Raw genomic sequence first — 26990 nt, forward strand, 5'->3', positions numbered from 1 at the left:
TCATCAGTAACAAAAGCTATTATTCTATATATATGCTATAATATTTTCAGACAAATGAACACAAACAAGCAGTTTAACTGGTTTAACTTTGAACAGGTTGCTTACCTTCGTTCAAACATTCTTAATGAATAGAGTTTACAAGTACATCCCAATGCAATGACCAGAAGCAACCCACAGATCAGGCTCCCAATGACAGCAGCTGTGATTACTCTGGTGGGCACAATCACAGGGCAGTTCTCCTCGTCACTGCCATCTCCACAGTCATCTTGAGAATCACACACCCAGCTTTCAAACACACAGCGATTATTTTTGCAGTGGAAGTTCCCCGGCTGGCAAAAGAAGCAGTTCTTTTCGTCAGAACCATTGGGACAATGATTTTGGTAGTTGCAGCGGTCGGAGCGTGGGTAACAGGCGCCATTCCGGGAGCACGGGAATTCTTCCTTCTGGCACATGGTGCAGTTGGTTTCATCCCTTCCATTTGGACAGTGCCAGTAGCCATCACAACGCTGTTGGTCTGTGTAACATCCCCAGTTTCCACCACAGGGAATCTCCCATGGCAGACAAAAACCATCTACTTGATAAGTAGCGTTAAACCCTCTTGCAGCATTTACTTTGTCAGCGCAAAAATGCACTCTTATTTGACCAGAAGATGAAACAACTGTAAGGGGTGCATGAGAGTCAAAGGCTGTTAAAACACGCAATAGCTTGTGTGGGTTTTCTTCTAATCCATCATATATTTTGACATAATCCCCATACCCAGTACCATCAAGTTTAAAGTCAGTGAAACGCAAAATAACTTTGCGGTGATCTCCTGTATCTATCAGCCAAGTGCAGTTGCTCCCTGGTGGGTAAAAGTCTGGATAATTAGGAGAATTGAAAGTACCATAAAAATATTTTAGTAACTGCCCACAGGTTGGCATGCCACAGTCTATTTCATCTCCCAAGTCAAGACAGTCAAGGTTTCCATCACATCTTGAAGATTCTGGAATGCAAGTATAAACGTTGAAGCGAGAGAGACACTGGAACTGATTGTATGCACATGGCTGGAAGGAAGCAGCAGTTGGAGGACTAGCTTTGGAACAGATTTCTTCATCAGAATTGTCTCCACATTCATCCATGTCATTACATTTCCAAGATTCTGGAACACATTTCCCATTGGCACAGTGGAACTGGTTACAGTCGCAACTCAATTCACTGGATTTCCCTGAAACCGATATATTTAAGAAATGTTTATTTATTTAATTAAACTTACCACTTTCTCATTTTACATCAGCTACATTTACATGCAAGGTAAACTGTAGAAAAAGGAACTGCAGTACTGTGGCCTGCTCCCAATGGAAAATGTTTTCTTTCAGCTCGCTCACATTTCTGTGGATATCTGAGGTTTGGAAGTCCACGTGTCTAAATTTAAAATAGCTAGGTTCCCCCAAACTCTTGCATGCATGATAAAAAAATCAAGAATCAGAACCTTTTTCACGACTCTTAGCCAAATGGAGGGGTTGGAAACCACCATCGCCTGTCAGCCCTACAAGGTACACCAGATCAGGAAACTGGCTCGACAAGAAGGCTAGAACTGCCCTTTATTGAGATAGGCTATTGTAACAGGTTCTAGCAAGTCTGCCTGTGGGGCATTCTGAGTCTTTAATGCTCTATTGCTCTCCTCGGCTTCATACATGCTGTAGCACCTGTTGTTTTCTTGCAGCTTCTGGATGCCTTCTCCAAGGGCATTTCTAAGGCTCCCTACATCATGAGAGCAGATCTCCAAATGAAAAATCACTGCCTTTTTTTCTAAAAGTTTTACTCCTGTTCATGTAGGAAAGAGTCCTGTATCATGATTTTGACACACTATTCCATAATTAAGAGCCAGTTTGATGTAGCGGTTAAGGCATCAGGCTAGAAACTGGGAAACTGAGTTCTAGTCCCGCCTTAGGCACGAAGCCAGCTGGGTGACTTTGGGCCAGTTATTCTCTCAGCCCTAGGAAGCAGGCAATGGCAAACCACTTCTGAAATCTTGCCAAGAAAACTGCAGGGGCTAGTCCAGGCAGTCACCAGGAGTCAAAATTGACTCGAAGGACAATAAATAAAATAAAATATCCATAATTAATACAACTATTAAAACTTTCACTAATTAGTAAGAGAATAAGTGATCTGGAAATTGTATTATATCAACCTAACTTGACCAGTTTGATAGTGTTGGCTACTGACACATAACATAATTTCAATTGCTTTATTTTGTGCATGAGTTTGCCTGTTTGTGCTTAAGAAAAGTATGCAAATTTCAGATAGGCAGTAGGTGAATGTCTCTAAATTATTGCAAAGATTGGGTCCTCTTCCTGAGCGTTAGATCAACTATTGACATATTTAAGTTAGCTGAAAATGTCTAACAATCCTCAAATGTTTCTAAAATTAATATAAAAAATTACTTGTCAGCAATTTTTCCATTTTAAAAAATGCAAAAATTGTAAGTTTCCATCATAAAGACTGTTCACACGTAGACTAAAGCCAATGATAACTAAATTCATTGGGTTTGGATTTAGCAGTTTATGTTAACTCAACCATTTCAGTTTGTAAATCACAATTTATGAATTTGTATGTTGTGCAAATCCAGCTAACTGAAGCTTACTTGGTAAACTCTGGTTAAACAAAATCATGGCCAAGTGAGTTGTTTGAACCCAGTCATTACACTTTCCATGTGAAACTATAATGAGCCCATTATCTAAACAACATGTAACATATTGACTATATCATTTTTAAATTTAAACATACCAGCAAAGTAAGTCAATCTGAAGCCTTTCCGTGATATGATATCATCTGAATGAAATCTGATCCAAACGTGGTCTTGTGAAGAGATATAAGGAGATGGAACAGAGGATCCACATACTCTGTAATTTTCCATATTTTTGTAGGTTCCTATTGTTAAGGAATCTGAACTGCATCGCCGTGATCCCTGAACATCAAAATCCTGAAAACTATGGGAAAAAACGGAATCTTCTTTTGTTAAGAATTACCATCACTATTTAATAAGTAGCAATTTCATACATACGTTAGATGAATGTTTGACATGACAGAGTTTAAAAGGCTTACAGAAGTATTTGTTACATTATCACAAGATCATGGTTTTCATATATTCTATACAATAAATTAATACATTTATCTTATACAAACTGCATCTTAATTTTTTACCAAATTTTTGGGAGGAAGGGGAAAACTTTTGAAAGCCTTACTAATTTTAAGCTAAACAGAGAATTGCATGCTATAATATCTAAAGATCATCTGCATATATGAGCTTTTTCTTCCATTATGAAAATGTGGGTTATTCCACTACTCTGGTTTAATTCAATACAGAGCTATTGAGGGATATTAACTTGTCACTAAAGACAGGATATATCAGACAGGAAATTCCTTTCTATCTTTTATCCATAAGCAAGCAATCTGTAACTATATCAGAGACCGGATATCCTACTATAAGAACCAAAGCAAATTTTATAGTTCTCCTTGTGCAAAAGGTAGCAGAGATGGAAATACTTTTCAATTTCGTTTCACTTTTGGTCTATTTTGGAATTTTTGAAAACTTCCTCAGCAAGTTAAAAACTTATACAATGTTACAGTGAGAAATTTGACTGAGCACATCCAAGAATGGAATATAACTTCAGCATAAGGAAGGTCTTTTTGCCTAGTGAAGGTAGTTACTCAAAAGATTTTGTTACTTTCAACGAATAAACCCTTTCCCACAAAGAAAACTGCTTTCAAAACAAATTGAGATACGACATGGAGAAAAACCAAAACAAGTACATGGTTAATGAGCAGTTTTACTTCACCTTTTTCAAAATGTTGAACTTGTAAGTTTTCACTTCTTGACTTAATAAACACTGCTATAGAATCCAATATGTGAAGTTATGGGAAATGTTATTGGGCTTCATTTTATTTATTTATACTTCAAATTTAGTCACTGCCCATCTCACTCAAGGAGCGACTCTTTTACTTTAGGATTTGATATTCTGTCCTAACAATGGAATGTTCTGTATCTGAAAGTTTAATATAAGGATTTTTTTTATAATCAAAAAGTACCAACAAATTTGAGGATAAATGCAGTTAATCAAAACATTTGTAAGTTCTTAATTTTTAGTAGTGAAGCATCTAACACAAACAAGTTTATTTTACACTTTTCACATTATATTCATAAAATACGTAAGTTACCTTATTGTAATAATTTCTCCTGGGTTTGCCTGGATATACCAGCTACAGTTCAATCTAGCAGGATATTCAAGAGGCCAGCCTGGACTTGTGATTATCCCACTTGAGCCTCTAATTTGTTCTGGAATATCTCCACAACCTGGAAAAAAAAAAAGTAAAGTTGATGTTATTAGTCATAAGATATTCCTGCATTCTGTTACTTAAGTGTAAATGGAAGAACATTCGGAGCTGTACCCAATAATGGTCCTTTTGGGTACAGCTTTTGGAGCTGTACCCATCCTGCCACCTGAGACCAAGCATGTATCTCCAAATCTGTTACACAGAACTGGAGGCCACCAGGATCAGATTTGAGAATGGGTTGCAGAATGCCATAGGGAGGAAGTGAAACACCCAAAAAATACCATTTCTGTTCCCCTGGTGGGCACCTTCCACTATTATCACGACTGAATAAAACTCACATATATTTACATGGTCATTTTGGATTTTCATACAAATGAAAATGCAAAACCCCTGCTGTAACATACATACAAGTTAATTTTTTTAAAAAATCATTAAAATTTGGATGAAATGTCACTACAACATTATAGTAATTTAAAAAGGCATATACATTCCATTATTTATTTAATTAAACAAAACACAAAGATGAAAAATGAAAAAAGGGGAAAGAAAGCAAAACAACAATAAATTACTATATATACATGAGTTTCTCACAGATGTATAAATGCATATAAATACTTTATTTAATTTCAATAAAGGATGATTATATTTCATTATAATCATACATAATCTACACAGGTAAGCAAGTTGTTCATACGTCGCAAGCAGTATCAGATCTTCAGTCCAGTGAGCAACTGGGGCCATAAATTTGTCTTTCCAATGTTGAAGGACAAGTTTCTTAGAGATAGGAAGGACACAGAGAGTTCCTTTATATTGTTCATCTGTCAGTTTCCATGTACTAGGTTTGTAGTTGAGAAGAATATGGATGTCTAAAAATATTAAACCCTGTCTCAAAGTCAAATTAATATGTGTATTGACTTCTCTCCAGAATATAATAATTCTAGGACACTAAAACATGTTTTAATTTAGTATTATTTTTCATTGCATCTCCAACAACTTGAGCTACTCATTCTTTTTCCATACAAGTGCAATTGGGTCCACAGAAGTCCAAAATCTTATAGTTATTCTTTTGTGGTTGAATAAGCTGTAGACTTAAGATCTACAGCATTTTTTGATACAGGCATTAAGATATTTTCCCATGTTTGACAAAATGGGGATCTCCAATTCCTTGTTCCATTCAATCTTTAAAAGTTTCATATCAAATTACTTTATCAATAACAAGTATTTATAATGACTAATTGTGGGTTTTTAAAAATATTATTACTTCTACTAATTTAAGTATCATTTAAATGATTGCTTCTACTAATTTAGATGTGTCTGAAGCTAAAAATGCCACTTGTCCAAATCAAGATGTCAAGAGATGTAAATATTGCTAGGGGGCAGCAACAGATAAATGATATTTATCCTTGAAATGTCAGTACTACGTATAAACATTGTGAATATTTTCCAAACCTTTATAGAAACTCACATGCACAAGTGCTCAGAAATGAGGACAAAGTAACAGTGAAATGCATTAAATATTTCATTGATTTATTCTAAAGAAAACTAGAACACAAATACTACATTGATGGCTATATGATAAAGAACAAAAAATAAAACTGAGTGAAATTTAATCTTGTTAACAAAATGCATATAAATGTAGCAGCTCCCTATTATATGTGAACAATGGCAATACTATATTATGGAAAATACACTATACACAACCGTAATATGGTAAAGGGAACAGGCTGCAGGTAAATATACTTCTAGAAGAGAGTATCTGTAGCTCAGGGTTGAACTGGAGTCCTTGGTGCTTTCTGAGCTTGGTTGTTTGCTTGCAGACTTTCCATTACCCAACTAGGTAACATCATCAGTGCTGTTGTGCACTGATGATGTTACCTAGTCAGGTAGTGAAACATCTGTAAGCAAACAACCAAGCTCAGAGAGCACCAAGGACTCCAAAAACATACCTCTAGCAAAAATATTTATTATAAAGCTGAAATGTGCACATGGCATAAAATAAAGGAGAGGTTTATGCCTCATCATATATGATAATTACAGAGATTTTTTAAAAATGCAAACCTTAAACATTTAGAACTCAGATTTTCCATCAACTATACAGCAGTGTTTTGAGTTTATATTCTTTTTGTTTAACTACCCATTAGGTGGTGCTCTTATCCCACCATTTTGGGAGGACTTCTAGATTGACATGAATTTAATTTTTCTTGGAATTCATGATATGAGATAGAACAGATGATCTTATCCACATATAAAGATCAACAAAGCTTAAGGCAAACACTTCCTTTCCAGAAAATCTTGAAATCATTAAAAGCTGCAGCTACATTATTAATGCTATGTTTTTTAAAGTACAGTTACTTCCTTCAAATACAGAGGTTTCCCAAACTCCATCCTCAAACACACCACTGGTAATAGAAAAACTGAAAAAAACTCAAAACCGGTCACAAAATTTTTACAAGTCATTATTCATTTTGTAAGCTTTTAACCGGTAAGGTAACCATCATTTTTTAAAAATCTTCAAGTCTAATCCATAAGCAAGAAGCTGCTGCTTCTTGCTTATGAAACCCAACATAGCCAGATTATTAGATGCTTTAGATAGAACTTAAAAAAAAAATTGGTAAGGGGGTCCATCTGCCTGCTGAAGGCAACAGATGGAATCTGGTTGAACTTGTCTGGGCTCAGAAGCTAAGTGAACTGGTTACCATTTGGATGGGCTTCCTATAGGAAATACCAAACTATCGGCTTGAAAGCTCCCAAACATCCTGGGAGAAGCCAATGGCAAATTGTATGTCCATAAAGTCACCAAGATACTAAAACAACAAAACCCTTCATGCCATCACTATGTTTCTTCTAGGGCACAAGTGCATATGACTGGGATAGTCTCCTTCACCACATAGTGCATAACCAAGGCTCTACTGGCATGATGGTAGCAACTGTCAGACATCTGAGCTTGCAGCTAGTGTTTGAACCCAGCCAGGCACTTTACCACCAACATCTCCTTGCCTGCCCTTAAGAGTAGTCATCAACTAGTGCCACGTGAAGGGAAAAGAGGACACTGACCCACTTCTGCCCATCTCCTTGGTGGGACATATAAACTGCTCTCTATAGCAAGCCCTGTCAAGAATAATGGAACTGAGGATCTTGGGAGGGAGTTTTAGGAGTACAGGAGCAAAACAAGGAAGGAAGAATTCCTAATACAAATGGATGCAGAGCAAGAAACTGGTCTGATAGGACTCCTGTTCTATACAGACAAACCAGATACAACTCCCTGCAAATTTGCTCATAAATCCCCAGGGGATTTATGCAACTCACAATTCCTGAACTACAATACAGGATTTGAAAGTAAATAAAGCTAATGCAGGGGACAATTGATTATAGTACTTTCAAACAACAACACTGTGATCCATTTCTAGTTCTTTAGTATACTGTTTTGCCTGCCTCATGCTTTTGTTAGAAAGAAAAAGACCAAGGAAAAACATATTCTGGACTTTCCTATTAATGGCCGTTCTTTATTCATTTTGAATAAGATTTGCAAAACCCTCATAGGATTGCCTTTCTACCTTCATTAAAATTAAATCCCAGAATATTTAAATACTTTGGGTAAATAGTGGTTCCAGTATCCTCAATTCCTGATTTCTCTGGGATTTCAGATTGTTAATGCCTTTAGCATATGTTCCGTCAGTTCTCTCCCTTTTATAAACTTGTGGAATAAGTCAGTATTATCATTTCCATATTACATATGGGAAGGGCTGGTGGCACAATGCTTATGGAAGGGGCTAATACCAGCTATATCAATTAAAATGTAAGATTACCAGAAAAAAAGATAAGAGCCCCACAAAGTTAGGATAGCCTGCTCTTAAATCCTGTAGAATCTTGACGATTTTCAGCCATACAACATGCCTGGCAATTTGAAAGTGTCAAAAGAAATTATTCAGTGAATGAACACTGAATACATTTAAGTATATTTTTTTTGTTTTAAACTAGAAGTTACATTTAGTTTGGAAGAATTTTAATTTCAGAACTTAAAAGAACTGTTTTGAAGAGAGTCATCTGAATGAATGATGAATGAATGAATGAATCTGGGTCTGCTGGAAGATTTGAGAGTGATTTTGAAGAAAAGAAAGCTAAGACTTTGTGTGTTTAAAAAAATGATATAATTCTTCCCAAGCTTGCTCACTATCTAAAAAAAGGTCAGGGTATGAAGAAATAGCTCTAGGATTGTTCCCTCTAGTGTTTAACCAGGGAATTTTATTAGGCCTTTTTAATTCCAATTACAGATTTGCAAGAAACACAAAATATGTTTTGTTTTGAGAACAAAATAGCCTGACTTGAAACATTTTGTTGGAACTTTCTGAGTACAAAACTCAAAAATGGTTCAAGTGTTCCATGTTCTGACAAAACCAAAAGTGAAATGGTTCAATAGTTCAGGCCACAGGAAACAATAGGAACTTGGAACAAGCCCATAGCTTCCTTCTTTTTCACCCCAATTGCTACCTACTATTTTTACTTTACTTTTATTACGGTGTTTGACCAGCCTTTACAATAAAAAAGAATGGTTAAATTCACCAGTACATTGTCAGAAGGAAAGAAAACAATAAAATGATAAAACAATATATCTAATTAAAAATTTTGTGTAATTATATGGCTTGATAAAAATATTTTGCCACCAGGGGTGTGAGTGACGAATCAACATCCCTTAATAGGAAGTAGACGTAGAATCTATCAGTGTGACCCACAAATTTAGAAAAAATTGGAGAGATCAGAACACACCTTGGGGCGTCATAAAGGTAAAGGTAAAGGTTTCCCTTGACGTAAAGTCCAGTCGTGTCCGACTCTAGGGGGCGGTCCTCATCTCCGTTTCAAAGCCGAAGAGCCGGCGTTTGTCCATAGACACTTCTGTGGTCATGTGGCCGGCATGACTATATGGAACGCTGTTACTTGCCCACCAAAGTGGTACCTATTGATCTACTCACATTTGCATGTTTTCGAACTGCTAGGTGAGCAGGAGCTGGGACTAGCAACGGGAGCTCACCCCGCCGCGCGGTGTTACTTCTTCCTGTTTGATGTCCAGGAATCATGTCCTTGCAGAATTGCTTTTGTTGTATCCTTCATTTACTTATATTTTCTTTTAAAGTCACTTGCATCGCTACAAACCCCAAGGTTTTTTTTAGTTGTGTCAATATCTCACTTCTTATATATAATAGTTAGAATTGTTTTTGTGCCTTCGATTCAGTTTCTGACTCCCGGCGACTGCCAGGACAAGTCCCTGCAGTTTTCTTGACAAGGTTTTTCAGAAGTGGTTTGCCACTGCCTGCTTCCCAGGGATGAGAGAGAGTGACTGGCCCAAGGTCACCCAGCTGGCTTTGTGCCTAAGGCGGGGCTAGAACTCACTGTCTCCTGGTTTCCAGCCTGGTGCCAACTACTACATCAAACTGGCCCTCTTAGAATTAGTTAGAGTTTAAGGAAATTAATTCACCATACAAACTAGTCTTAACTCAGATTCTATTCATAGCAACCCAACTATGCTTGGATATTAATATGATGTTAGATGAAGCAGTATCTCTACCAGCGCATTTCCAAGTGCTGATTTTAGCCTTTAAAACATTAAGCAATACCTCCCTATCAGCTGCATCAGTGCGGGTGGTATATGAATGGAGTCCAAACAGTCAGTCTGACAAACACAACATCATGTTGTCCCAAGCCCTACCCCTTTTGCACGTCCATCATGACACTGCATGCATATCCATATCCGATTCTGCTTTCATTGTGTGGACAAAACCAGCTGGAGCTGCAGATGCACATGCTATTTATTGATGAGGCAGACAAGCAAGAAAAGGTTGAAGAAAATGGATATGCATTCAGAATTTTTTTGAAAACCTGTACTAATTGGCTTTAAAGCAAATTATTTCAACCACTGCTTATACTCTGCTTGTGTTTTAAGTTTGATAGTGGTGGCCCTTCTTGTGCTTGTCTACATTTGAGGCAACTAAAGTAGCAAGTTTAGGGAAGATGGCCTTTTCTATAGTCACCGCATAACTGCACAACAGTTTCCCACATGAAGTCCATTAAAACCAATCATTATAGGTTTTCAAAAAATCTCCGAATACACTTGTATTTTTTCCCTTTTTCTTTGCTCTGTTTTATCCGGCAATTCCTGTTTTCATTCAATTGTTTAAGTATGAAATAGGAATGTTTGTTATTATTGCTCTTTTAAATTACTTTACTAATTTTGCTCCTTAGGATGCAAGAAGCCTGAATGGCTTTTGCCATTTTAGAAACACGTACGCGTGCTCAGAACAACACAACCAGGCACCTCCAAGCAAAGGTACAGGCTTTCAGGATCTCTTCATATTGTTTCCTTCTGGGCTACAAAGGAGTAGAACAAACCTTAAGGCCTCACCCAATTACTCTGTAGAGTAGATTGAAGCGCAGTCTAATGAATAGCATCCTCAGATGTTGCATCATGTGTTAAGATGTGTAATACACACTTTAAAAAGACTCAAAACATTTAATTTCACAAAACTTTGATATAAGAAATCAAGTTAGCCAACTTTTCTTTTTAATGTTTCTATGGAAATATAATTAAACAGAGAGAAATAATCTGTTCGTGACCATGGTAGTGGTATCAAATTTATCTTATGAAAATTTTTTCCATGTTCCAGTTGCTTCATTCCTTATTACATGCTGCAAAAGGCAGTAATAATTTTTATAGCCAAATATCTCTTCATAAGATACCAGGTGGCTTTCAATATTTACTAGTTAAGTCATGCATGAAATTTAAACATTACCCAAAAAAAAAAAAAAAGACTTACCAGTTGAGCTTCCTGAAAAATGCACATTTTCAGAACGTTCTGCAAGAGCACTGTTTCCTAAAATTAAACATAATGAATAAACTAATTTTCAAGATAAAATTTGTAAAAAAATTTCAGATACAGTATTACAGAGAACAAAAAGAACAAAAAAGAACTACTTTAATATTCTACTTTAACACTACGTTAACATTTAATTTTCAAACACTTTAGATCCTAGGTCTCTTATGCCACATTTTAAAAGAAGAAAAAATGATGAGTGGGAATAAAATTATATAATTAAAGGACCAAAGGAGTCTGTGTTACACAATGAACAAGTTATACAGAGAACCTAGTAGATACCAAGAGTTTGGTTAGCTTGTAACAGACCAGGGATTTTGGCTGTTAAGCTTAACAGTTGCGTCTTCCAGTGCTCTTTCACTCTTTTTATACTTCCCTTCCTGCTTATAAGGGAGATTAGTACAATGAGAAAAGTAGAGATAGCACAAGGAGAAACCTCAATGGCTGAAGTTCTTTCAGATTTTCTAAGTCCCTTATAGGGAACCACCATGCCAACTCTGACCAAGCAGACCCTGGTTGCTTTTGAAGTAATTGTAGCATCTGCCAAGGTAAAGAACGTTGCCAGGCCCTTTAACAGCATCATCTGTATGATATGATGTATACACTGCATCTCAGGTCTTATTAGATGGATAGCTACGCACATCACTCTGCCATGGCTGTCAACAAACTGTGGTTTGTTTTCAGTTACCAAAAACATAAATAATGTCACCATAGATTATGTCATTGAGAGTTGGCTACAAGAAAGCACCTTATTTTCAAATGGTTTACCACACAGGGACAGCAAGAATATGGGTTCCTATGCTCCAAGCCTATCCAAATCTAAGGTACTACTTCTGTTGCATAATGCACCATGTTTCCATAGCCAAGGATTCCCATCTAAACTTTACCCTTTTGTAATGTTCTTTTGGGATTACATACATGTGAGTGGATGTTCTTTTGAACATGTTCTTTGCATAGCAAGATAGCAGTTACACTAGGAGTGATGTACTTTAAATAGTTAACGAGAAACCATTTGCTTCAATCATTTTACCCAGTGCCAGAAAAGGACCCTACAGCACATTCAAAATATTTATACTATGGAATTCTATATTCTGAGCCACATAGTCTGAAACCTGTAGAACCTCTGGCAGTGGACCTCAACATTGTTCCTTCTGCACAACACTGCTGCACAATATAGTGTATATCTCTAGAAAGTCATGAAAAAAAAGAGGCAGAAAGAAAGCACAGATGAAATCTAATACTCCTCTAAACCTCTTCAGAATTTTGTTCTTCTACCCCTCCTGTCCAAAATCTATTTTGAGAGACTTACAACCCTCCAGAGCAGGGTTTTTTTGGTGGGTGGAGGGTACAAGATGACTGATGAAAGAACTGAGTTGGATTATAGCTGCCCTCATCTCATGTCTACCTGGTGAGAGGTTCTGAGCAGGTGTTGGCGGATGCAATGGTTCCTCAATCAAAGTACTATGCTATGGAAAGTACTATGGAAAACCAGATACAGGGGAAAAAAACAGACAATTTAGCTAAAAATTCTGTTCAAATCTAAAGGAATATGAGGCTGTTTTAGTTATATGTAAGTGTAATTCACAGTTAACTTTCAAAAAGTAATAAATTGCCAAATATTTTCATGAGCAATTCTAACAGCAAAAGCATTATTTATTTATAGTGCTAGCTGTTCATAAATAAATCTTGATAAATAGGAACTATAACAAAATAGCATCTTTATGTAAGTGATATAAAGGGAGGAACTTTGAGCCAGCAATGAGCAACAATATTTGGAAGAATAATGTAGAATTGAGGCAATTACTCAAACTGGTTACTAACATCCAAAGAGATGCTTAAAAGAAAACAAATAATCCTCACTGAGTCCATTACAGAGAATATTGTATTATCTTTGGCTTACATAAACAAGATCTCATAAACAGGATATACTGCACAATACTGTACTGAAAGTTATTCAGGATAACTGAACAGAAGCTTTAAAAATACTACAAAAGTATTACAAAAGAAATATAACTGGAAACAAATATTGTCAAATAAAGAAAAAGGATTAATAAAATCTATCCTGGCTATAAAATGGCACTATTTGCTCTCTATATAAAATGAAATAGTTGGGGGGGACGGGAGAAAGTAAGATTAATCGGTTTCAGGAAGCAACAACTGAATGAGTTTTCAGCTAACTATGGCCAAAAGCAGCAGTTGTGAATTTTGAAGAGAAAACCGGACAAACTTGAACAGTGTAAAATATTTGTGGAACAAGCCTAAGCTGGTCTGGTCCTGTCTTGTACAGTACTTCAGTGAGAGGGTTTGTGCAAACCATAAAAACCAACTTGGAGTAAGTCAGCATTCTGGATTCAGACATAAGCCATAGTTAAAACAAGCTGGGACTGATAAACCTACTTCAAATCATGGCTTCAAATGGGATTTTGCTACCACAAATAAACCAGGGTTTGTTGCCCTGGGCAGATTTGGAGGTTAAAATAAGCCAGAGTTAGGCAAAACAAATCTGATTAACCAGCCCTTCAAACATCAATGATACTACTGTTGGCATTTTGTTTTGTACTGTGTGCTTGTTAATACATGCTTCCTTTTCTTCAGCAATAAGGCTGTGTTGCTTCGCTTTCCATGTTGTCAGTACAGAATTTAATAATGCTAACAAACATAGCTATCCTGAGGATATCATCATTCTTCCAGGCCACCTAAAATGATTTTCTATTTCCTTGAGCTATCATGCGAAACAGCAAGCAAAGCAAGTGCAATGAAATTGATCTATCTATCTATCTATCTATCTATCTATCTATCTATCTATCTATCTATCTATCTATCTATCTATCTACCTACCTACCTACCTACCTACCTACCTACCTAAGCAGTCTTCTACCTATCGATTGTTAGTAAGTTGATTTATCTTAGTTGAGTAACACTTTCCAAAGTCTTGAAATGTTCTCATACTATTCAATATGACTACAATTTTAAGACCTGGGGCCTGAATCTGCTTTTTCTCTTCTTCCTTCAACAACTCATTCACCTTTGGGGTTGTGTAGGTTAGACTGTAAACCTACAAGAAAAGGGCTATCCTTCTTAGCATTATCTCATTGAGTCAGGAAATCTTTTAAGTAAATACTTACTTAAAACCGGATATTTTATATTGTAACAGCATTTTTTAAAATTGTCAACAGTTGGTTGGTTAGGGAGCGTGGTGGCTCAGTGGTTAAGACGCCAGGCTTGTTGACCGGAAGGTTGCAAGTTCAGCGGTTCAAGACCTGAGCGCCGCATGGCGGAGTGAGCTTCTGCACTCGCCCCAGCTCTTGCCAACCTAGCAATTTGAAAGCATGCAAATGCGAGTAGATAAATAGGTACCGCTTCGACAGGAAGGTAACGGTGTTTCCGTGATTGTCATGCTGGCCACATGATGTGGAAGTGTCCTTAGACAACGCTGGCTCTTTGGCCATGGAAACAGAGATGAGCACCACCCCCTAGTGTGTCATTAGACACGACTAAATGGGAATCTTTACCTTTACTTTTACCGACAGTTGGTTACACTTTCACATGAGTAAGATATAAAATCTCTAGGACAGAGCTGTGCAGGTCAAGGGCATAAAATATCGTTTTCAGTTAGATAGACAACACCAAATAATTTATCTTCCATAGACCTACCACTTTCCTATGAACTCATTAATTTTATACAAGATTTGAGAAACACTGGATCCTTTGTGATGTGAAGAAAATGTCTGAAACCGTAAGCATGAAATATCTTTATCATTACCAAAGGTTTCAGAACTAATACTGTAACTAAGACGTTGTCTATCTTTAATTAAAAATGTGCATTATAGCTCTCAAAGATCTTTGACAAGTAGGCTTACCAACAAAGAAAAACCTTAAACTTTGGACAGGAATTCTTATACTATCACTGCTATAGTCTTTTTGAGAAGGTTTAAAATCACTGAGCTCAGCCATTTATAAAATGCCCATGCAGATGGAACTCTTCAGCAAAGGATCGTTACCTTGTTGTGGTGCTGGAGCTTGAGCACCTCAATGATGCCATGAGCTAAACCGTGAAGGGCCACCCAAGACGGGAAGGTCATGACAGAGAGGTCAGACTACATGTGATCCCTGGGGAAAGTAATGGCAACCCACCCCAGTATTCTTGCCATGAAAACTCAATGGATCAGTACAACCAGAGATATGTCGGTATACCATCGGAAGATGAGACCCCCAGGTCGGAAGATGGTCAAAATGCTACTGGGGAGGAACAGAGGATGAGCTCAACTAGCCCCAGACGTGATGACGCAGCTAGCTCAAAGCCGAAAGGAGAGCTAGTGGCCGACGGTGCTGGTGGTGAACAGCGAATCTGATGTTCTAAGGATCAACGCACCATTGGAACCTGGAATGTAAGATCTATGAGCCAGGGCAAATTGGATGTGGTTATTGGTGAGATGTCAAGATTAAAGATAGACATTTTGGGCATCAGTGAACTGAAATGGACTTGAATGGGCCACTTCACATCAAATGACCACCAGATCTACTACTGTGGACAAGAGGACCACAGAAGAAATGGAGTAGCCTTCATAATTAATAGTCAAGTGGCTAAAGCAGTGCTTGGATACAATCCAAAAAACGACAGAATGATCTAAATTCGAATTCAGGGCAAGCCATCTAACATCACAGGGATCCAAATATACGCCCCAACCACAGATGCTGAAGAAGCTGAAGTAGAGCAGTTCTATGAGGATCTGCAGCACCTACTGGACAACATGCCTAAAAGAGATGTTATTTTCATCACGGGAGACCGGAATGCTAAGGTGGGCAGTCAAATGACACCTGGAATTACAGGTAAGCATGGCCTGGGAGAACAAAACGAAGCAGGACATAGGCTGATAGAATTTTGCCAAGACAACTCACTCTGCAGAACAAACACTCTCTTCCAACAACCTAAGAGACGGCTTTACACATGGACTTCCCCAGATGGACAACACCGAAATCAGATTGACTACGTCCTTTGCAGCCAAAGGTGGCGGACATCTGTACAGTGGGTAAAAACAAGACCTGGAGCTGACTCTAGTTCCGATCACAAACTTCTTATTGCACAATTTAGGATCAGACTAAAGAGATTAGGGAAGACCCACAGATCAGCTAGATATGAGCTCACTAATATTCCTAAGGAATATGCAGTGGAGGTGAAGAATAGATTTAAGGGACTGGACTTAGTAGATAGGGTCCCGGAAGAACTATGGACAGAAGTTGGCATCATTGTTCAGGAGGCGGCAACAAAATACATCCCAAAGAAAGAGGAAACCAAGAAGGCAAAATGGCTGTCTGCTGAGACACTAGAAGTAGCCCAAGAAAGAAGGAAAGCAAAAAGCAACAGTGATAGGGGGAGATATGCCCAATTAAATGCAAAATTCCAGAGGTTAGCCAGAAGAGATAAGGAATTATTTTTAAACAAGCAATGCGCGGAAGTGGAAGAAGACAATAGAATAGGAAGGACAAGAGACCTCTTCCAGAAAATTAGAAACATTGGAGGTAAATTCCAGGCCAAAATGGGTATGATCAAAAACAAAGATGGCAAGGACCTAACAGAAGAAGAAGAGATCAAGAAAAGGTGGCAAGAATATACAGAAAACCTGTATAGGAAGGATAACAATATCGGGGATAGCTTTGACGGTGTGGTCGGTGAGCTAGAGCCAGACATCCTGAAGAGTGAGGTTGAGTGGGCCTTAAGAAGCATTGCTAATAACAAGGCAACAGGAGACGACGGCATCCCAGCTGAACTGTCCAAAATCTTGCAAGATGATGCTGTCAAGGTAATGCATGCTATATGCCAGCAAATTTGGAAAACATAAGAATGGCCATCAGACTGGAAAAAATCAACTTATATCCCCATACCAAAAAAGGGAAACACTAAAGAATGTTCAAACTATCGAACAGTGGCACTCATTTCACACGCCAGTAAGGTAATGCTCAAGATCCTGCAAGGTAGACTTCAGCAGTTGATGGAGCGAGAATTGCCAGATGTACAAGCTGGGTTTAGAAAAGGCAGAGGAACTAGAGACCAAATTGCCAATATCCGCTGGATAATGGAAAAAGCCAGGGAGTTTCAGAAAAACATCTATTTCTGTTTTATTGACTATTCTAAAGCCTTTGACTGTGTGGACCATAACAAATTGTGGCAAGTTCTTAGTGGTACGGGGATACCAAGTCATCTTGTCTGCCTCCTGAAGAATCTGTATAACGACCAAGTAGCAACAGTAAGAACAGACCACGGAACAACAGACTGGTTTAAGATTGGGAAAGGAGTACGGCAGGGCTGTATACTCTCACCCTACCTATTCAACTTGTATGCAGAACACATCATGCGACAAGCTGGCCTTGAGGAATCCAAGGCTGGAGTTAAACTCTCTGGAAGAAACATTAACAATCTCAGATATGCAGATGATACCACTTTGATGGCTGAAAGTGAAGAGGAACTGAGGAGCCTTATGATGAAGGTGAAAGAAGAAAGTGCAAAAGCTGGTTTGCAGCTAAACCTCAAAAAAACCAAGATTATGGCAACCAGCTTGATTGATAACTGGCAAATAGAGGGAGAAAATGTAGAAGCAGTGAAAGACTTTGTATTCCTAGGTGCAAAGATTACTGCAGATGCTGACTGCAGTCAGGAAATCAGAAGACGCTTAATCCTTGGAAGAAGAGCAATGACAAATCTCGATAAAATAGTTAAGAGCAGAGACATCACACTGACAACAAAGGCCCGCATAGTTAAAGCAATGGTGTTCCCTATAGTAACATATGGCTGCGAGAGCTGGACCATAAGGAAGGCTGAGCGAAGGAAGATCGATGCTTTTGAACTGTGGTGTTGGAGGAAAATTCTGAGAGTGCCTTGGACTGCAAGAAGATCCAACCAGTCCATCCTCCAGGAAATAAAGCCAGACTGCTCACTTGAGGGAATGATATTAAAGGCAAAACTGAAATACTTTGGCCACATAATGAGAAGACAGGACACCCTGGAGAAGATGCTGATGCTAGGGAGAGTGGAAGGCAAAAGGAAGAGGGGCCGACCAAGGGCAAGATGGATGGATGATATTCTAGAGGTGACGGACTCGTCCCTGGGGGAGCTGGGGGTGTTGACGACTGACAGGAAGCTCTGGCGTGGGCTGGTCCATGAAGTCACGAAGAGTCGGAAGCGACTAAACGAATAAACAACAAAAATCAATTATGCAAAAAAAAACCCTTTATAAAACGTTGGATAGCATATTTTGACAACTATTTCATAATAAAAACCATCTAATACTATTTCAAAAGTTCACTCCCTTTCAACTTACTAAATAAGCAAAGAAATAGGGAATATTTTAATATGCACTCCTTCAACAGTTTCTCAAATTCAATTTTTACTACTTCAGTTTAAGTTTAAGCTTGTTAAAAATTCTACCTTTGTATTTACAATGCTTTTAACACTTAAAAAATCTGCACTCGCTAAATTCACTGCATACATTCATTTTAAAATGCTTGCTCAGTATATTTAATCTGTCATTTCCAACATACCATACTATGCAATATATCAGTATATACTCACTGCATATAATATTGATATTTATTTATTTTATTTATTATTCAAATTTTGTTACCTCCCATCTCCCCCAAAAGAGGGACTCTGGGATATGATAGATATGATATCTATGTTTAGGTATCAAAGGTAGAGAACACACTCCCATCTGGTAACAGATAGACACAGCTGAAGAAGAATTCTAGATCCCAGAGTATCTATTTCATTTCCTTTCAGAAACTCAGTATAATTTATAAGAAAACTTCTGAAAATGTCAGATTTAGTCATGGCTGAGAATGGTGTCATATTTGCAATGTAGCATCATCATGCATTATCAGGATACTCTCTAAAAAATCTTGTTTTTGCTTTGCCCATTTCATTCAGGTGGATACAGAAGATGACCATTAATTCCTCTTCTTTTCTACTGCTGTTCAAATATTAAGTTTCTGAACTACAGTTTTCTCTTTCCCACACATGCACAAACATATTTTACTTCTAATGTTTCCAACCTTTAACTTTTCCTAGTACATCCCTTTCAAGTAAACTATACATTAGATTGAGGCACTACTTTTAAATAAATTATGTGTACTTAAATTGATATCGAAGACTGCCAGGACAGAGATGCATTTCAGTGAAACCTTTCTCTGCACGTTGCCCAAGCAATTATCAAACTAAAAGCTACCATAGTACACAGACCCTCAAATAAGTCCCAACTTTCCCTTTCAGAAAGAGTAAGTCATGTCTGAGCTACTTTTAATCTCTTTCTATTACAGCAGCTGCTTTTGCTAAGCAGGGAAGAACTGAAACAAGTCGCTCCTATTACAGTGCAGAATGAAAATTACTGTTATTGAGTGTAACAACAAATTATCCAGTTCATTATGCTCAGAAGTATTATATTCCCAGGTTCGAAATTTAAAAAGTCAGATTCTGTCCATAGACATTAACTTTTAGGCTAACAGACTACTTTACAGATTGACATGCAAACTATGTATAGCAAACCAGGAATTTTGATGAACACTCAAGCCAAAGTGGAAAATGTTTTCTGTTTTTAGTTTAGGGTTGTATTTGTCCAATTTGTAACACTAATCACAGCTAATAAGGAAAAACGGAGGCTTCTACAAGAAGGATAGACTAGACACTCCTGTATGCCAATTTTAGATACTGGAAGTGGTCTTATATAGAAAATGAGTTTCCAAACAGTAGAAAGATAAAGAAAAAAGTTGCAAGCCATTTAAGGTACTTTCTCTTTCTTTTTTTTAAAGGCAGAAAAATAAAACAGAGAACACTGAACAATAATGTTATCATTAATCACTTGTGATGCATAAGCAGAGACAGATTGGCAACCTATATCTGCAAAAGATTGGACTAAATGATCTCTTATGCACCTTGTCATTTTATGACTATCTCTTAGAGTTTTGAAGAATTTGATTTATGAGTAGTAATTTCTAATCTTTTCAGGTTATTTTGAAATAAAGAGAACCAAACAATTTGCAAAATTCCTCCTTCCCTCCAAAACTTAACAATCAAATTCAACAAAGATGTCAATCAAAGCAGTTTTGACTCCATTCATGGTGTAAACACTTGTACATTTAAAGTTTGTAACTTAGATAATACAGTTAAGTTTTATCAGAATACTAGAACAGCATTCCTGTCTTTTCTCTCTCATCCATACAGAATTAAAGATGTCAATGGAAAACCTGTTGTTTAAAACAAGTATGTATTTTTTTATGTTTCTTCCTGCCTTTAAGAGAGTATCTGTGCAAAAGGTTGCAAACTCCTATCACATTCATTATAAGAAATTGTAACAAAGTCTTTTCACCAATACTTGCATTTATAAGCACTTTGTCTGCCTTCATTCACCAAGATCTCTCCCCCTGCCCCAAGGGAAAATTCATATTGCCATATTCTGGTCAAGTATATTTAAGAACAAGCTATTCCATTCACTGAATGAAAGATTACGAAAATCTTTAATTAGATTTAGTGGGAGCAGGAATCAGCCACACGTCTACAGATGGCACATTTTTTTAAAAAAAGGTTGAGGATAAATTTATAGAAAAGAATACAACTGATGAAATTATAATGTGGTATACATGAACAAGCTCCGTTTTCTGTATGCAAGACTCTTAAACGGGAACACAGCAATGTAACTTCTAGAAATGGGCAGAAAACAGAAATTGTGTTTTGTTCCATGCACAAAATAAGGATGTTTTGGCACAGGGGTTCAGCCAGACCTATTCCAGGCAGGTCATTATCCAGCTGAACCAAATCCAGGAAATTCTGAGTAGAGCAAAGCTGATGGGCCTCATATGTCTCTCCCCTTCTCTGCTTGGCTTCTGGGTCAGCCTACCCACCAATTTTTCCAGGTCCTTCCTTCCCTTCTCTCTGCTATTGCAAAGTGTGTCAAACTCAACTGGTCCACGCCTACCTGTCCCTTCCCAGGACATTCCTTCTCTTCTGCTACTGAACTTGATTTCAAATAGGGCACAACCCAACCACCTTGCCTGCCCTTTACTTAAATCATTCCAGCATTCTTGTTTGCTGGCTTTTCCTTATTGCTCCTATGCCCAGAACATGCATGCTCCAAGTCTCTGCCCCAAGCAAACATGCATGTTTCAGGTACAAGCGGAACAAGAGGCACTGAGCACTCAAATCTGCAAACTTATGAAATGCTTGCACATCCCAGTAGCTCTGCAAGGTTGGGTCATGCTGAAGCAGGCTTCTCTAAATTCCAGTGTTCTAAATGGCTATCCCTCCCAAGGGAGCAATGGATTAGGAAAATGCAATCTATCTTGAAATGGGGTGCCTTCAGTTGAAACCTTGGTTAGCTAGAGCAACAAGCATGAAGAGGCATTTGCAGGGTGAACAGGAAGGGGATTTAAATGAGGAAGAGGCAGAAGTACAGAGCAGGAGGAAAAACGGTGAGGACAATGAATGGGTAAGAGAGGAAGGTTAGAGGGGGAAAAAAGATGCTGTTCTTACTTTTCCAGCTTTAAGAGAAAAACACTAATTTTCCCCCCAAAGAAAGAACACTTCCTTTCTCCTCAAAAAACAAAACAAAAAACCCACTGGGTATAAGTGTGTGTCCACATGTATATGGTAATATAGGAGGAATGTGTATGCATGCTCATTTGTAACCTGGCAGATATACTCCAAAGATGATTGATGTATACCTCTTCCCAAAAGTAAGTTACTACTTTTGTAAGCAGTCAAAAAATATCAGCTACTTGTGAATAACAAGGTATTTTATATCTCAATCTTTTGTTTATGATAGGCAACCATGCCAGGTCTAACATAAGTTTGCTGTAATGTAGAAAGCTTTAACCAGAAATATGGAACTTAATGCTAAGAACCTTTTGTTTCACATTTACTGAAGTTTCTGAGCTTAATTTTCAAGTTAACTGTGTTTATAGCTGGGTTCATTGTCTTTATAGCAGGCTTTGGTGGCCAAAAGGAATTGATAAAGCATCACAGGCTCACAGTGCATTATTTGAAAGAGGTACAGTGTATATTAAGTGCTGTGAAATGGAGGAGGACAAGGAACATTAAAGAAAGGCAATGCTAGGCCCATATATCCATGCCTGAAGTATGCTATCATGCTGTTCCATTGTTTAGCATCCAGAAGACCAGCATTGAAAGTGGTAAGACAAGAAAACTTGAAAAGCTGTAGCAGGCATTTAATGCAATCTCTGCCACACTGTAGGACATGATTAGAGTTGCCATGGTGCAAAAACAGCTGTTTTCTTCAACCCCCACCCCCCATATTTGACAAGTGTCAATTAGAACGATGGTGACTAAAACGTTTGAAAAGTGTGACTCCGAGCTAGCCCTAACCATTGTTAGGACATCTAATACATTAAATTAGAATTATCACTGCAAAGGCAATAAAGCTTTACCTTTACCTCACTTCTTTATCTCAAGTGTATATACCTTTTAACAGAAGCATAGAATGTAATCTTCAAGCAAAGACTTAAAATATCAGATTTTACCAAACAATACTATAGTTAAACCTTGTTTTAACAAAGGAGGGGATATTATTTATTCACAAGTATGTTAAATTGATGAGACTACTACCAGAGTAATTTATGTTGTCTGGGTAATGTTCTCATCACGCAAATCACATTATCTGTAGCATTTTATGACATCCACATAATGAAGGCATTATGCAAATTAATCAGCTGCATAATGACATCATAACACAAATGAATAAATTATAATGGAAATTTGGTCCACTGCTTGGGAAGTTTACTATATTGAGGCCCAATAAAACAAGTGTATTAAGGAATGCTGGATCAATAAAATGAAAAAGCAACCTAGATAATAAGATTTTGGAAGAAAGAGTGGCCTGTACACTTATCAGATGGACTAGTGGTATAAAATTAGAAAACCTTAGACAATTATATCTGCATTCTAGACATCAGAAGAATAATGACTTCTGGGTAAGGTCATGTTGAACAATAAATATGTGTTGCTGTTTCATTAGTCATTCTGCTAGCTTATTCAGAGTTAAACGGAAATTCAGCTCAACAACAAATGCAATTATATACTGCTTGTATTCAATGCTGCAGAGCACCTACAACCAGTTGCTGACTTCCAGAAAGACAACAGTTGATAACCTACTTACTGATTGTCTCCAGATTAAATTTGTGATTTGGGTCTTTGTAACTGGTAAACACTGATATGTGTTTTGACTAATATTGCTTCCCTTTCTTTTCTTTCTGATTCCTATGAAGCATCTATTTTGTTCCATACAACTATTCCCATTTTGGCAATTTATTTATAAGTTCTTTTGATTCTTAGTTTTGAGAGTTTATATTTATTAGTAGGCTGTAGGCTATTCTACAATGTTCCTCTACCCAAATCTTACTCCTACAATTTTTCCCCCCAGAATTTTTCTCATCCTACCAGTCACATATGAGACATAGTCTCCATACTGTTCCAAGTCCTTCTTCTTTCTAGCTATATATTTTTTTCTAATTATATGCTTTATGATTCACTCATTACTTGAACGACATCATCCAGGTGTTGGATTTCTTTTGGTCTGCCAGTTACATTAATTATTTTGTGGAGAATAAACCAGTGTTTCTCAATACATTCCCTGTAGAAGAAAATCATTTGCATAAATATGCAAGGTTGGATTTAACAGTAAGAATGCTTCCTTCAATTTTTTGATAAACAAAAGAGGTTAAGAGATACTTAGAGCCTTGCCCTTTAGAGAGCTATACTTTAATACAAGTGTTTCCTGGGAAGAAATAATTACTATTAAACAAATTTAGAAATGTAAATATTTAAGCCCCAGATCTTTTGCAAATGTGTAAACAAGAGGCCCAATATTTCCACTTCCCCAGACTTTGGCAGTCCTAAAAAACAGAGGGCAAAGCCAACTATATACAATATACCCTTTACGCTTAATCATTTGGTAAACTACAGTAACAGAAATATTCACATATTGAATAAAAATGACATTTTAAAGGCAGCGAAAAAAGTTCTATTTATGAATATAATAACCACAGAAAAAGTTCATCTCCTTCCACAATTTGAAGGAAAAGCAGAAATACTGGAAATTGAGAACACTAAAACAATAACAATAATAACAATAACAATAATTATTATTTTCCTTCTTTGAGAACAAAATAAATGTCTTCTAAAACAGGATTTTGAGAACTCAAAGCACATTAAAGGACTTTTATGTAAAATTATCCATAGTATTAAAACAAAGGTAAGCCCAATGAATATTATAGTTCAATATCTCAATGTTTTTAGCTGTCAGTGAGACAGCACAAACATTTTATTTCCAACCTATGAAAGAACATTAGTTTATACTTAGAGTATACTTAAAATTCTAGTAAGCAGCAGACTTACTCAAAATTCTAGGCCAGATTTCCCCATTTTACTGCCTGGGAATTACAGGATTGAATTCAATGCATCTGAAGTGCACCATGTTGAGGAAGCTGATTTTATGCATTTGGCAGCAATCCAGCAATTAAATGTATTGGTCTGTGGCTTCTGGCTTCAAGCAAGAGATAGACAAGATTGAATCCATGTATCACATTAATTCTTAATGTGGTTACCTTACTTTTGGCTTACCACAATAAGTGAACTCTTCTACTGCAACAAAACATGTTTAAGGCTAACCTTGGCTTACTGTGAGGCATGAACCCAGGGAAAATAGTTATCTATTAATTTAATCATCATTCCAGTTTCTATCCATGTTTTGCACTCAAGGTTGATTGTCTTATCTTGATATAATTAAGTTGCAAAACACAAGAAAGCAAAACATCACAAGATTTAGATTACATGCCCTAGAAGGATACAGATTTTATGCCATGGAAATCTATCATATTAACTGTTATAGCAACCAATTAATATAAAGTCCTGTTCTGAAAGGCACAAATGACAAACTGGAAACCGGAAATTTAAATTATGTGTCATCATGCATAAGGAGACAACAAACAGGATGCCCAAAACTCAGATAAGAGCGGTTTCTATATTATTTAGTCACATAATCTCTTATATTAGATCTCTGGGTAAAAACAGCCTTAACAGAAAGGTCAGGCTTTGAAACATACTTCCTTTGATTTCCTAATAACAGAAATCAATTCCTTCTCCAAAATTTCAACCTATACCTGCTGTTACCTGTTATGATCTATTAGATTGTAGTGTTTCTTAAAAATTGCAATTCAACGTTTAGCAAAGTTGTGTGAACAGCCTCTTCCCTTGAAACCACCCTCAGTAATATAATGTCAACTTTCTTCCAAGTGCAGTGCTGAACATGATAGCAGACTCCTTCCTCGTGCACAGAAAATTTTGCTCTCAGGTTGTTACTAGAAAGAGCTCCCTGTTGCAGAACCTGTAAAACATACCAAGTCTATCTCTGCCAAATACCTATAACCCATTTCAAAACCAAGTAAGCTGTAGAACCAGATATTTAGAGATCAGTAATATGCCTCCCAGGCAAAACTATAGACTAAAAACCTTTATTAAGGATGCAAACAAATGATTTGGCATTCAGGAGCACACCCACCCTGCAGAATATCAAAATCTGAGGTAATTAAGCCCCTCAGATCTCAGAGAAGGAATTATATAAAATGATCTCAAAATAGGCTGCAAAGGCTGGTGTCCTTGATATAATTCTAGATTTAACTTCCACTGAACTTAGCCGGCACTAGAGAGAGATTTCCGGTACTGCACTAATTGCAGAGCTGATAGAAATAGGATGAACATGCTTGTGGATAAGGAAAAATCAACTCAGAAAACAGGGGTCTAAGGGGAAGCACCAAGACCTCCCCAAGTTTAAGGGGTCCCTCCCCTTGTCTCAGCATTAACAATGGGCTGCTTGCATCTTAGACGGTCGAGTTTCCCATTTCAAAGTGGGGGGCAGATCAGAATAGAGGAAGGGAGATCCTCCGGCGTAGCCAGGCCCTGCTTTAAACCTAGAAGGCTTTGGCTCATTTAATCAATGTTCCTGGGAAAGTCAGGGACGGGAAGACGGAGAGAGCCGGGCACGAAAGGCAGGGCCGCGCTTCCAGACTTCCTCGGAAACAAAAGCCGGGCCAGGAAGTCCCGTCCTGCCGGCGGCCAGCGGGACGCACCGGCGGCTTGGGGGGGTCGCCGAAAGAGAAGCGGCACTTCCTTCAGCAGCAGCCCGGCAAGACGGACACAAAGGGAGACCGAGCGTGGGGGGGACACCACCTACCGCAACAGGAGGCGACGAGGAGCAGGAGCTGCGCTGACCTCCAAGCAAGAGACCCTTCCGCGCCCCAGCAAGAGGCCATAACACCGCCGCGCGGGGGGGGGAGGAGGAGACGAGCCGGAGTTGCGTCGCGAGCCCCGCAGCGGGAGGGCCTCGCCGTCGCCTGGCCGGGGAAGAGCGCCCCCCGCGCGCGCCCCGCCCTCCTCCTCCGCTTCAGCCTCCTGCCGCTCCGGGAGCCATGAGCCGCTCGCCGTTGCCGCTACTGCCGCTCCCCCCGCCGGCTTCGGCCTCTTTTCCTCGCCCGTCTCTGGAGCGCTCTCCTCCGGCGGACAGGAGGGGCTCCGCCGGCGCAGCTGCGCATGACAAAGCCGGGCCGCTGCCTCCCGAAGGGCTGGCTGGGGCGGGGAAACCCCGCTTCTCCCAGGAGGAGGGGAGGAGCAGCCGCCGCAGCTGACTTCGGCCCGGGTCGGGGCGTGTCGGGGTCGCTGCTGAGCCGCCTCGCCGGTCTCTTTTTCCGAAGTCGGGCGGGGGGCGGGGTATATCTTGCTGCTCGAGGTGCCGGCATAGACCTGCCCTCCCGCAGGGG

At 38.3% G+C, this 26990-nt stretch overlaps 1 protein-coding gene across 2 annotated transcripts in view; it reads right to left on the reverse strand.

The window, feature by feature from the left end:
* Window positions 1–26743, reverse strand: part of LRP12 (LDL receptor related protein 12) — a 33874-nt gene extending 7131 nt beyond the window's left edge. The window contains exons 1-5 of one of the 2 annotated variants that reach the window (XM_063299586.1): window positions 26408–26743; window positions 11121–11177; window positions 4198–4333; window positions 2767–2969; window positions 106–1204 (exon numbers count right to left, since the gene is read on the reverse strand). In XM_063299586.1, the coding sequence (XP_063155656.1) occupies window positions 106–1204; window positions 2767–2969; window positions 4198–4333; window positions 11121–11177; window positions 26408–26486 (1574 nt within the window). In that variant the 5' untranslated portion in view covers window positions 26487–26743. The remainder of the gene's footprint in view (window positions 1–105; window positions 1205–2766; window positions 2970–4197; window positions 4334–11120; window positions 11178–26407) is intronic. The other variant, XM_063299587.1, reaches the window with a different exon arrangement.
* Window positions 26744–26990: the final 247 nt, after the last annotated feature.

The sequence above is a fragment of the Candoia aspera genome, chromosome 3 (genome assembly GCF_035149785.1).
Source record: "Candoia aspera isolate rCanAsp1 chromosome 3, rCanAsp1.hap2, whole genome shotgun sequence".
NCBI classification, from domain to species: domain Eukaryota; kingdom Metazoa; phylum Chordata; class Lepidosauria; order Squamata; family Boidae; genus Candoia; species Candoia aspera.